Source organism: Pelodiscus sinensis, chromosome 1 (genome assembly GCF_052426305.1).
Source record: "Pelodiscus sinensis isolate ZL-2025 chromosome 1, ASM5242630v1, whole genome shotgun sequence".
NCBI lineage: Eukaryota > Metazoa > Chordata > Testudines > Trionychidae > Pelodiscus > Pelodiscus sinensis.
Genome location: NC_143052.1, coordinates 167,878,468 through 167,890,300, shown reverse-complemented (window position 1 = coordinate 167,890,300; position 11,833 = coordinate 167,878,468). Strand labels below are relative to the sequence as shown.

Here is an 11,833-nt window from a genome sequence, read left to right as displayed (position 1 = left end):
CCACTCTCACCTCCCTCCCGCCTTCTGCTCCTTCCCATGATCTTTGTTAGCAGTACAGTTGAGCAATTCCAATTTCACCTCCTCCCCAGTCTCTAAGCATTTGGAAGCAGCATCTCAGAGAGGCGATGCCGGCAGTAAGCCAAGTCAGGTACCAGGCGTACAGAGAGGGACTCCCCAGTGTCCAAAGTCATAGTGGAAGTGTAACCAGAGCTCTCCCTCACCCTATAGTCACAGGACCTACCATTGGGCTTCCATTTTCTAACCCCGTTTCCATGCTGACCCTTCCCCAGAAGCCTCCTCTGCATCTTTCACTTGATCTGTCAAAAGTAAGCAGCATTTTCAAGCCATCTCCTGCTTCTGGGGCTTACCTGGGGAACACCACATGGCTGCTATGGGAAACCCTCCAAGAGAAAACTCTCCTCAAGTTGCTGAAGAGGAGGGTTTGGAAGGAGGTACCTCAAAGAGGGATGGACATTTAGAGTACATCTAGACAGCTCACTGCAGTGAGCTGCCCAGCCCAGGTCAGCAGACACACACCTGCAGGGTTCATACTACCTTTGCTGAATATAGCCCTCCCCTGATCACCCTTGCAGCCATTATACAAAGCAGGAGAGGCACATGTTGCAGCTCTGGCTGGAGCTCAGGGTCTGAAGCTAGGAGAGGGGAACAGGTAGCCTGCAGAGCTAGTTCTAGTGGCGTGGTATGAGCTCCAAGAGCCTGTGAGTGTCAACATGAGCTGGGAGGCTCAGTCACTGCTGGCAGCTCCATAGACAAATACGATGAAAAATGGTGTTATTCAGCTCCAGGCACATCCTTCCTCTATATCTCTGCCCATTGCTTCTTCAGCCCTCCCCTGATCATCCTTGTGGCCATTATATGCAGCCGGAGAGGCACGTGATCTATGTGCAATTCACATGAAAGATTATCCACGTGAGAGGCTGGTGAGAGGCTGATTGCTGGTGAATCGATCAAATTGGATACAATTGTGCAGTGACTGAAAAACATTGCGAATGAGAGCTGCTTGTTGGCCTGCTTGTGGAATGAGCAAACCCACCTCTAAGGCAATAGACAGCCTTCTGGTCTGCAATCTGTGCAAAGGAGCCAAGAGCTAGATTTATCAAAGAAAGAGCTCCTCTTTCTGCCCCTGCTGGTGTGAGCTCTGGAGGTGAGGCAAATTGGAGGGGCGGCATGAGAGGAACTGGCCCCAAAAGCCATACTGATTATATTGCGAGAAGGATCAAGAGCCCTGGAGAAACTGAAGATGATTGGCATCTGTCACATTAAATCTAAACCAAATCCAAAATCTCTGCAGATATCTGGCTGAGGGACACCCTGACTTCAGAAGACCCTGTCATCTAATCAGCTGTAAGTGACCACAAAGCCCTACAGCCCCAGAAAACAACAGAGCACTTTGTGTTCTAACATTATCAGCACATAGTATAGGAGCATTCATTTTGCCTCAACAAATGGGAGAGAAAGTTACCTGTAAATATGGTCTAATCAGAAAGATGCTGCTTCCGATGTCACTTCAAAGAGGTGAATGATGTCACTTCTTTCAATGCAGTTCCCACTGCTGGCTCTTGAGGGACAGGGTAGTGGGAACTCAGTTGTTCACAGGCTAAAGAAAGAATAAAAATCCTTAAGTGCTCAGAATTCGAGTGCACTCTGCAGTGCTGGATCCAAATGCTTTCGTCAGTCACATTTTGACCCCTTCGACTATGGGTACACGCGGGCGTAGAATAGGAGTATAAGCAAAGAAATCAGATGCAGACGAGCCTTCAGCTGTGGTGCCATCACTCACTTGGCAGGACTGTTCCCTTCAGCATGTTAGAGTGATTGTCCCTCACCATATTCTCATTGGCTGGCTTGGGCCTTTTAGGTGATTTCACAGCCAGTGTTCCCTCTAAGCTGGAGGCAGCACAGCTTCCCAGGTGATTAATCCGCCCTGCCCAGGACTCCCTGCACAGAGCTGACTGACTGGGGCTGATTAATCACCTGGGAAGCTGTGGGACCACCCAGCTCAGAGGGAACATTGGTCACAGATACACATCAAATCCCACTAGTGCAGAACTAGGACATCAGAACGCGCAAAAATAAATAACTAAATTTCGCTGTACATGCTGAGAAAAATTCAGATGACAGACACCATTTATTGTAAGTTACAGGCCGATCAATGAGCCTAGGTTACACATCTAATAGGCAGAAAGGTGGGGGTCAGTGCATAAGAAGTAATGCAGTGTCTAGGAGGAGCAAGGTTCCCCACAGTTTTATACCCTATCCTTGGTTTTCCTTGTATAATTTAATCAGAGTCCCCTTGGAAAGTTATAGTAAATCAGGCTCACACCAGCATCATAGCATAAATCTGATGCTGCTATTTAAGTGACCTCTTAATTTGGCCTATTCTGTTAAATGGATTAAAGAAAGCAGAGAAAAAAATGTTTTGCTACCTTTCCCCTCATCCTTTTTTCCATAAGCCCATTTTCTAGCACAGGGTTAGAGATTGTGCACGGTTAACATATAACTAGGTGCAAAGATTGCCCAGGCTGGCCTCGGATCTTGAGCCCCACAGAGCAGGGAGTGTCCCTTTTCAAATGTCTGGAGAGTGCCTAGCAAACTGTGAGCACTACCACAAAGACGCAACTAAAATCCTCAACCACCCAGTCCAGCCGAGTCCACCCATTTCCCCTCTTTTGCTGCTTATTTCCATCCTCGCCCCTCCTTCAGCTCCGAAACAAACCTTTTAAACTAAGAAACTGGACTCTCTCAGACTGGAACCAGCTCTCAATCCAAGTTAACATTGCACTCCTGAAGCATTTGCAGAGTTCTCAGGACTAGCTGCAGGGTGAAACAATTTCCCTGAAGGAACCTGGGCCTGAAGCACTTTGCATCTCCCTTTTCACTGAAGTGGAACTCAACCTTAAACACCTGAAAGCTGGTCTGAGATTCCAGCTTCTAAAAATGAAGTTCTACTCTGCCAGGGGACTGTAAACTAGCACCGCCTTACGCAGCAAATGTGCTTCTTGTGGGGATTCACACATGTGTCTGCTGACCTCAGGTGTGAGCTGGGCTCTGTTCTTTTGGGTGCATCCGTAGGATTGACGATAATGGGGACTTGTAGAACTCTCACTGGTGATGGTGTACAGTGGTGGATCAGCCACTGGGCCTGTGGGGTCCCGCCAACTGGGGGAGAGGCTGGAAAAATTCTGCTGCCTGGTGGCAGAAGGCAGCATGGGGCAAGCCCTGCATGGCTTCTGAACCCATCCCCAGCTGAAGCTAGAGGACAGAAGACACCCACCCTACCTCTGCAGTAGCCACTATTCCAAACCCTCTTTCTTCCCTCATTAGTCTGGATTCTGTCCCCAGGCAAAGATCTCTACCCCCAATGGACCCAACTTCCATCCCCAGCAGAGGCCCCCAGCTAGGGGAAGCACTGGTGCCTTTCACCCAAGCCCCCACATCTGACCTGTGAACTGGCAGAAGATTGGGGTGTGGCAGGGGAACCCAGCACTTGGACCCCTCTGAGGCTCTAGGACTGGAGTAGCTCTTACTTCCTGCTGTGCCCTAGGGCAGTGGCCTGGGGACAGAGCTTCTCCAGTTTGGGGACTACAGGGCATGGAAGGGGAGAAATGCACAAAAGGGGTTGGTTGTGTGGCTGACGTGGGAGGACAGAATGGGGGGGGGGGAATCCTGGGTGGAATGGGGGTGGGGAAAGGGAAACAGGAAGAAAGGGATAGGGCTGTGGGGAGGGCCACAGGCAGAAGGAGTGGGGAGTGTTCCTCCACTTGCTCTGTCTGGCACAGGAACACCAGGAGAAAATAGCCTTGCTTGCCCTTCAGCACCTGGGTGATTTTGCAGGGCTGGCAGATAGAAAACAACCCCCCAACTCCTTGGGAATCTGTGAAAAGCAAAAAAATAAAACAAAAGCCCCCCTAACCCTCACACTGGGATGGCCCCCAGCTGAGAAGGAGACAGACACTCCCCACATTCCCTTCACACACCAGAGCTTAGGGAGACCCAGACTAGTAAATTTTGCATGCTCCAGCCCTGCAGTGGGGCATTGAGGGTCTGGATCCAGACAAGCTGGGGGCCACACCTGGCCCCTGGGCCTTGGGTTTCCCAACCCTGCATTCAGTGACTTGGGGTCCGAACTATGCAGTGCTGTCTCCTGCCAAAGGACAACACAGCAACTATGAGCAGCTGACAGAGGCCGACAACTCTTCCTAATAATATCTAATAAACTAACTTGTTAGTCTTTACAGTGCTACATGACTGGGTTGGGGTTTTTTTTAACCAAGATCAGACTAACACGGCTATTTCTCTATAACTCTTCCTTTAAATAGCTACTGACAGTGCATTCTCAGAAGGGGGCTGGTTCTGGACTCCAAAGCTCACTTCCCCTGTGAGCAGATCCTAGATCATCTGAGCCTCAGAGAACACTGTAAGGCTCATGCATTTTTACAGAGCCTGATTTACAAAAGTATTTAGATACCTAATGGTATAGAGGGGCTTCTAGGTAGATTTTTAAAAGTGCACAAGCGAGATAGGTATCTAATGCTTATTGACTCTCAATAGGTGTTAGAGGCCTACAACTCCTTTGTAAATCTCCTAGGTGCCTCTCTGCATTGTTAGGTGCCCAAATAGCTGGGCAAGTCTGGCCCTTAGATTATTCTGGGCAAAGCAAGGAAATGGTGCAAATAGGAGGTTGTTAGAGGAGAGGACTTGAGGATACTCCTTATTTTGGGAGGTGGCAAAGTCTCAACTGTATTTTTGATGATTGTGCAGCAAGTGTCAGCTTCTTTATATGTTTCAGTACATAAAGCGGGGTCTGAGCCAAATACACCCTGTTCTAAATATCATTCAGCTTTGCAGAATTTTCCGATCCCAACCCAAATGGCTCAGTTGCTCCCTGCCAATAATGGATCAACCTAAAATTCTAGATCCACGTAGCTGCCAATCTTTAGGATTGCTTGCTTTAGGAAAAAGCTGCTTTAGGAAAGCCTTGATATGGCTCTCCACTATCTCTGTGTCACTGGCTTTTACTATTAGTAATAAAGAACATAGCATATTCTGCACTTCCATCATCTATCAACAGAAGGATTTCCAAATGGTACTTTTTACTAAGTTTTTCTATGAGGCATCAAAAGATAGCCTATAAATATGTCTCTCACTAAAAGAATTGTACTTACCATAACACTGGAAATATTTTAAAAGCAAGGCAAGGGCCACAAGAAAGATGCAGACAAGGACCAAACTTGAGGCGATAATAATTCCATGGGTTGGAGGTATTGGAGAAAGACGACATTCTTTTAGTTTTTCTGTCAAGAAAAGATTGACAAATATCATTAAGGACCTTTTGCCACAGTCACATAAGAGTTCTGTTTGAGAATCCTGTTCTGTCCAACTTCTAATGCCAAGTAATGCCATTTTTGCCAGTAACATTCATGGTTGCAATATATTATCCAGGCATTCCATTTAGTCTCTGAACTATATGGAGTTCAAGGCAGAGTATGCTCCCTGTAACACAAAAGGGAACAAGATGGCACTCAAATTGTGATAAACCAATTCCCTAAGAGTATATTTTTTCCGACTTGAAGGTTTTTATGACACTTGTGCAGTTTTAAGGACTGGATTTTCTTCCAGAGCTGGACATGGATTAACTGTGTTTTATATGAATTCTGCAAGGCTGGGAACATCTAAAAGCAGATAAGCAAATCTGAGGTTAAAAAGGTACAGTCAGAGGTAATATATAGTTGCAATTAAGAATCAGAATCTATTTGACTAATAGTGCAGGCACTGCCTACCCTGAATAGGGATGTAAGCAACTAGTCAAGTGAGTACTCAATTAGTCGCTTCCGCCCCCAACCCTGCTGCCTCTATGCCTTTGTTTACTTTTTTCATTGCATTCCTTCGGTATATATGGTCATGCCAATTCTCTTCCAGAATATGATCCGAGGAAGTGGGTCTGGCCCACGAAAACTCATCACCTAATAAACCATCTTGTTAGTCTTTAAAATGCTACATAGTTTTTCCTTCTGTTTTAGCAAGATCAGACTACACGGCTACCTCTCTATTACGCCTCTATATCAGAGGCGGCAACAGTGGTGGGGAGGGGAGCAGGAGCTGATGCTCAAGGGTGCCATTTCGGGAGGGTAGGGGGATGCTAAAGGAATGAAAGGAAAGTTCTCACATTCTGTGCATGTCTCTCATACTTGGCTGTTGAAGGGAGCTCACCAGCCAGGTGTGAAAGGCATGCACGGAATGAAAGTACTTTCCCCTCGCTCCTTTAGCATCCAAGGAACAGGATGAAAAGCTAACCGCATCCTGGAGCACACGGCTGCTGCCCCACTTATCCTCCCAAAATGGCACCCTTGCCAATGCTGGGGAGAGCTGACCTAAAAGATGGTTCCCCCCAGCACTGTCCCTGCAGGACAGGGGAGACAGAGAGGCAGTGGTCCCAGAGACGGTGCCAACCAGGACTGTTCAGCCCCAGCTCGTGCTGTCCCTGGGAGCTAATCCCAGTTCAGCTCTGCATTTTAAATGTAGTAAGAGCCCACAAAGTGAACTCTTCTATATTTAAAGTGCAGAGTGGCAGCGGGAATGTCCCCCCTTAACAACTAATCGACTAGTGGATGGAAATTCCATCGACTACTCAATTAATTAATTAACTGATATTTAAAATCCCCTGCCTTGAGGAGTCTCTGTTGGCTGTGGGTGTTTATGTGGGGAAGTAACAAAGCTCTTTCCCTTTAAGGAACAGCTGAGGTTGGGTGGGTAATTGTGTGTCTGAATTTAGAGAAACTTCCAGTTGTGGGGGCACTACTCAGATTTTCTTACTGCTTTAGGCACATTGACACCTAAGCCAGTACAATATGGATACAATACAATTATTTGACCTATCTTTCTCTTAGCTGGGGTCAAAGAGAGTTTGGAATTTTATTTCAGTGGATTCAGATGCTCTTGCCAATCTCATCAGCTGGTGGAAATGTTGTCTCTTAAAACTTTTAAAAGACCAGACATGTTCTACCCTTTGAATAGGAATGCAGAAACATTGGCAGGAAGATGGCCTAGCTACGTCCTTCACCTCATAGGATATGTCTACACTAAAAAGTTAATTTGAAATAACAGCCGTTATTTCAAATTAATTTAATAGCGTCTATACATGCAAACCGCTATTTCGAATGTAATTAGAATTTGGTAAACCTCATTCTATGAGGAGTAATGCCAAATTCAATATAGCTATTTCCAGGGCTTGACGAACCGCGGTGAAGGCCACTCGCCAGCCCCGCACTGTGCATGTGCAAGAGCCGCATTGCACATGCGCGCGCCACCGGTAAACCGGGTGCCGGGCTGAAATCTACTCACCAAGGGCAAGTAGATTCCATAGATTGTTGAGCCCTGGCTATTTCGAATTAAGTGCTGTGTAGATACTTAATTCGAAATAGGGGGCCTCTAGCCCTTCCCAGGGAGCACTGGTAGCCACTCTGGGCACAACCAGGAAAACTTACTCTCCTCTCTCCCACCCTTGGAGCCATTAAAAGGGTAGACCCTGGCCACAGTGCCTGTGCCAGCTCCAAGCCTGCCAGCCCAGAGCCAGCAGTGGCCACCGGGGCCGCTGACCCAGTGGCCCCAAAACATGAGCCAGCAAGCCACTGGCAGCCAGCCCTCCACCACTCCCCAAGAGCAGTCTGCCAGCTCCCAGGAGCCTGACTGGGGCTGGTGAAGGCGGGCACCTTCCTGGTCCAGGGTGGAGATTATGGACCTTATTCAGGCCTGGGGGGGATGCCCCCAACGTCCATGATCTCTGCACTAGACAGAGGAATGTGGCCGTCTATGGCAGGATAGCTGCCAGCCTGGCCACCAAAGGCCACATGCGAACCCAGGAGCAGGTTAGCATGAAAGTCAAGTTAGTCCGGCGACACCCCCAACCCTGAGCCCTGAGCTTCCTCTCCCCCTTCTTCCCCTTGATTCCCCCTTCCAGCTCCCTCCTCCCAGGTTTCCCCCTCCCCTCTTCCACTCTCTCTTCCCTTCTCCCACCTCCTTTTTCCAGTCTCCCCAGAGGTTCATCTCCCTCCCCCCCCAGTTTTGTTCTAAACCCAGTTTCTATTTTTGAACATACGTGTCTTTTATTTGACATCAGGAAGTGGGGCTAGGGAGGGGTAAGTGAAAGGATGAGAGGGAGGAATGGGGCACGAGCCCCCTATGGGGAGGACCGGGGTGGCTCTGAGGGATCCTTGGGGTGGACGCTCTCCCTCAGGGCCTCCTGGATTCTGACAGCCCCCCAATGGACCTCCCAGATGGCAGCCTGCAGCAAGTGCAGCCGGGCTGATGGCAACGACCTCAGGAGACACACCGGCATGCCCAGGGGCAGCTCTGGCTCCATGTGGCTGAGTGTTGTGGTGTCCTGAGTGCAGGCCTTCAGGGCACTCCAAGACAGGACCGCTTTGCTGTCCCTCATCGAGGTAGACAAGCAAGCAAAGAACTCTGAGAACTGCCTGTCCGGGGTGGGGGTAGGGTCCCTTTAAGCACCGAGCTCAGTTAGCCTCAGGCAGCAGCCCCACACGCTAAGTCCTAACCTGATGCCCTGCCGGCACTGGTTCTGGCCAGCCGTAACTTCGGTTCAGGATCTACTCAGTGTGGACGTGCTATTTCGAAATAGCAAAACGCTACTTCAAAATAGTTTTTGTGTATAGATGCATTATTTCGAATTAAGTTCATTCAAAATAGCACTGTAGTATAGACATACCCATAGGGCTTTACCCTCTCTAAAGCCTAAGATGGAGCTAACTTAAACAGCATTCAGCTTCCTCAAACCTGGCTTTATTTTCCCCAAAACCATGTCAGCTTTAAGGCCTGCTCCCAGGAAACTGAAGTGAAAGTGACCACCCACTTTAAAAATCAAAAGGTGTTTTTTGTTATTGTCACTGTGTTTCCCCTCCTCACCTTCAAAGAATCAGTCATTACCTCAAGCTATTTTTTATGATTATTTTGCTGGGATTTTTTTCTCCTTTGCTTCTATTCCTCATAGTATATTATCGAGCCCTTTTCTTCATACCTGCTTCCTCCTGGGAATTTAGACATTATGTCCAGCTATTAGCAATATTCTCTAAGGGACAGGTTCTGACTAGGCCTATGATTCTTCATGCACAGGCCTATTTATTGTATGATCATCTATTCTGTTCTGCACTGTATACCATCACCATTAATTACTTTGTACATGCATTAGGGATGCTACTGATTGTGGGAAGATGGAATTTCTTCCTGATTATTGCATCAGGCAATGAGGCAGGAATGAGAGGGCTTGCAAGTTTTATGTTTGTGTAACTATGGACTCTCTTCTGAGCTATGTACTTCAGTGAGTCCACAAGTTCAGTATACACTGCATATGATTAGCAGAAACTTACCCAGTGAGTAGTTAGAGGACACGTAGTAGCCATCATACTCAATGGTACATGTGAGGGATATGTCTTCAGTCAGATTGAACTGCAATTTGGCAGTGACATTATAGAGGCTGGTTTTGTTTCCAAATAACTCAGTTTTCCAGTCCACAGACATATTATTGAGGATCCCAGAGACTTTGGGATTTGGGTAGCCACCATAAGAAGAACAGTTCACCATCACCTGAGTTGAACCACAAGCATCCTTGGGTACATCAGCTGTTATGACTGGTTTGCTGAAGTTAGCTGAAGGAAGGCAGAGGGAGAGGTTTAATTATCATGCTGTCAGATGAAGCACAACATTTCAGTCTTCCTGACCCCTTGTTATCATTATAGAGTCCACGGCACTTTACATTCTAGTGTCTCCAAATTCCTTCAGAAATTACAATCAGATAGAGGATTCTGCTATTCACCATTAGTTCCTGCCCTACCCTAGTGTCCAGTATAGCAGCATACTGGTTTACCTGCTCTGAAGTAATTTGTAAGGTGGACGTCTGCTCAGTGGAAAGTACTATAGAATATATAGGGTTTGTGGTTTTAATTGTTTATTACACAAATGTGTAGAAAAGATAACACATGGTGAGAGATGGGCAAAACAAAAGTATTGCTTGCATTGGAGTGCAAATGTTCCCACTTTCTCCATCAATGTACTTCAACACTGCATCAGAGGCTCCATCGTTAGGTTGTGCAAAGGGAGTTGAGTTGCTAAGGAGTATTCATACATTGGCCTCTCTTCTGAGCCATTTAGCAAGGAAACCACTTAATTAATGATTTGTATTATAGTCATTGTGTTGGGACACCCTCCTCCCCGGCAACTGGAATCAGGGCCCCATCATACTGGGTACCATACAGATGCATAATAAGAGTTCCGCCTCTGCCCCAAAGAGCTTGCAATCTAGGGTGATATGGTCTAAGGATGGGAGAGGAAACTGAGGCACAGAGGGATGAAGTGACTTGCCAAAGATCACACAGCAAATCAACAGCAGAAGGAGAAAGTTCACATGTTGCTCAGTTCTAGTCCAGTTAGCACAAAGGTTGATCTTGAAGATAATCACTTCAAAACCGGACTGAAACCACTAGCTCATTTCACACAGGAGCACTGAACAGTCATTACATGGTAACAACTTCAATCACTGTTGTCCTAGTCAACTAGCAACCTAGAAGTGAAAGGCACCATATCCCTTTACCAACACCTAAAGGCTGAAGCCTCTCACAGCTCTTACATGGGCCTGTATGAATGTGGAGATTGGGGAGAGCAGAACAGAGGGGAGACTGACTGTTTTTAGTACTGTGCTACCTTTCCCATTAAGTTGATTTGTCAGCCCTAGGCATGGTCCTCTCCTTAGGCGATACACCCACAAATGGGGGAGTGGACTGTTCTTAGAAACACAGGCAGTGAAAGCTGGACAATTCTCTCAGTTCACCTCAGTTTTCACTTGCTGATAGAGAGACAGGTGTCCCTGAACATTGGTGCTACGTCTAGACTGGCATGATTTTCTGGAAATGCTTTTAACGGAAAAGTTTTCCGTTAAAAGCATTTTCGGAAAAAAACGTCTAGATTGGCATGGACGCTTTTCCACAAAAAGTGCTTTTGCGGAAAAGCGTCCGTGGCCAATCTAGACACGCTTTTGAGCAAAAAAGCCCCGATCGCCATTTTTGCCATCGGGGCTTTTTTGCGCAAAACAAATCTCAGCTGTCTACACTGGCCCTTTTGCACAAAAGTTTTGCGCAAAAGGGACTTTTGCCCGAATGGGAGCAGCATAGTATTTCCACAAAACCCACTGATTTCTTACAGTAGGAAGTCAGTGCTTTTGCGGAAATTCAAGCGGCCAGTGTAGACAGCTGGCAAGTTTTTCTGGAAAAGCGGCTGATTTTCCGGAAAAACTGGCCAGTCTAGACACAGCCCGGGTGTTATATCTATGCATGCTGCTACAAGGCAGGCTGAGGACTAATGATGGGAAAAACTGAGGAGAGATGCACATTTAAGATGTGGAAGATTCCATTGCTTCTTCATGGGCCTAGGTAGAGGCTTCCCTGTGATATTTCTTGGACTTTCTGCTGTCATCTGGGTTGAGAAAAGAAAAATCATCGTCTCTGCTCTCAGCTGAAACCAACTGCCAGAGAGGCAGCAGTGCAAGTGGAAAATGATGCGAATAGAATTTCTTCTAACTACCACCAAAGGTTCAGATTCGTTTTGAGCAAGAGCACTCCTGTTCCTCCACTAAACCATTTCTCCAGGGCAGTGCTTAACGTGGTCTGAAAAAGCATGTGGGGGGAACAATCATTTTCTACAGAAAGGAATGGAACATCATCAACATCTGACTGTCTCTCCCCTCATATCAATTCTGCTCTCACATCTCACATCACATGTTCTGCCTTCCTTCCTCCCCCTGGCTCTC

General features: G+C 47.1%; 1 protein-coding gene across 1 annotated transcript in view; it reads right to left on the bottom strand.

The window, feature by feature from the left end:
* Positions 1-1,500: 1,500 nt before the first annotated feature.
* The window catches only part of LOC102452898 (T-lymphocyte activation antigen CD80), a 31,442-nt gene continuing 21,109 nt past the window's right edge, over positions 1,501-11,833 (bottom strand). The window contains 4 exon segments of the mRNA XM_075909317.2: positions 1,501-1,541; positions 1,544-1,618; positions 5,187-5,315; positions 9,402-9,680. Of these exon segments, the coding sequence (XP_075765432.2) occupies positions 1,501-1,541; positions 1,544-1,618; positions 5,187-5,315; positions 9,402-9,680 (524 nt within the window).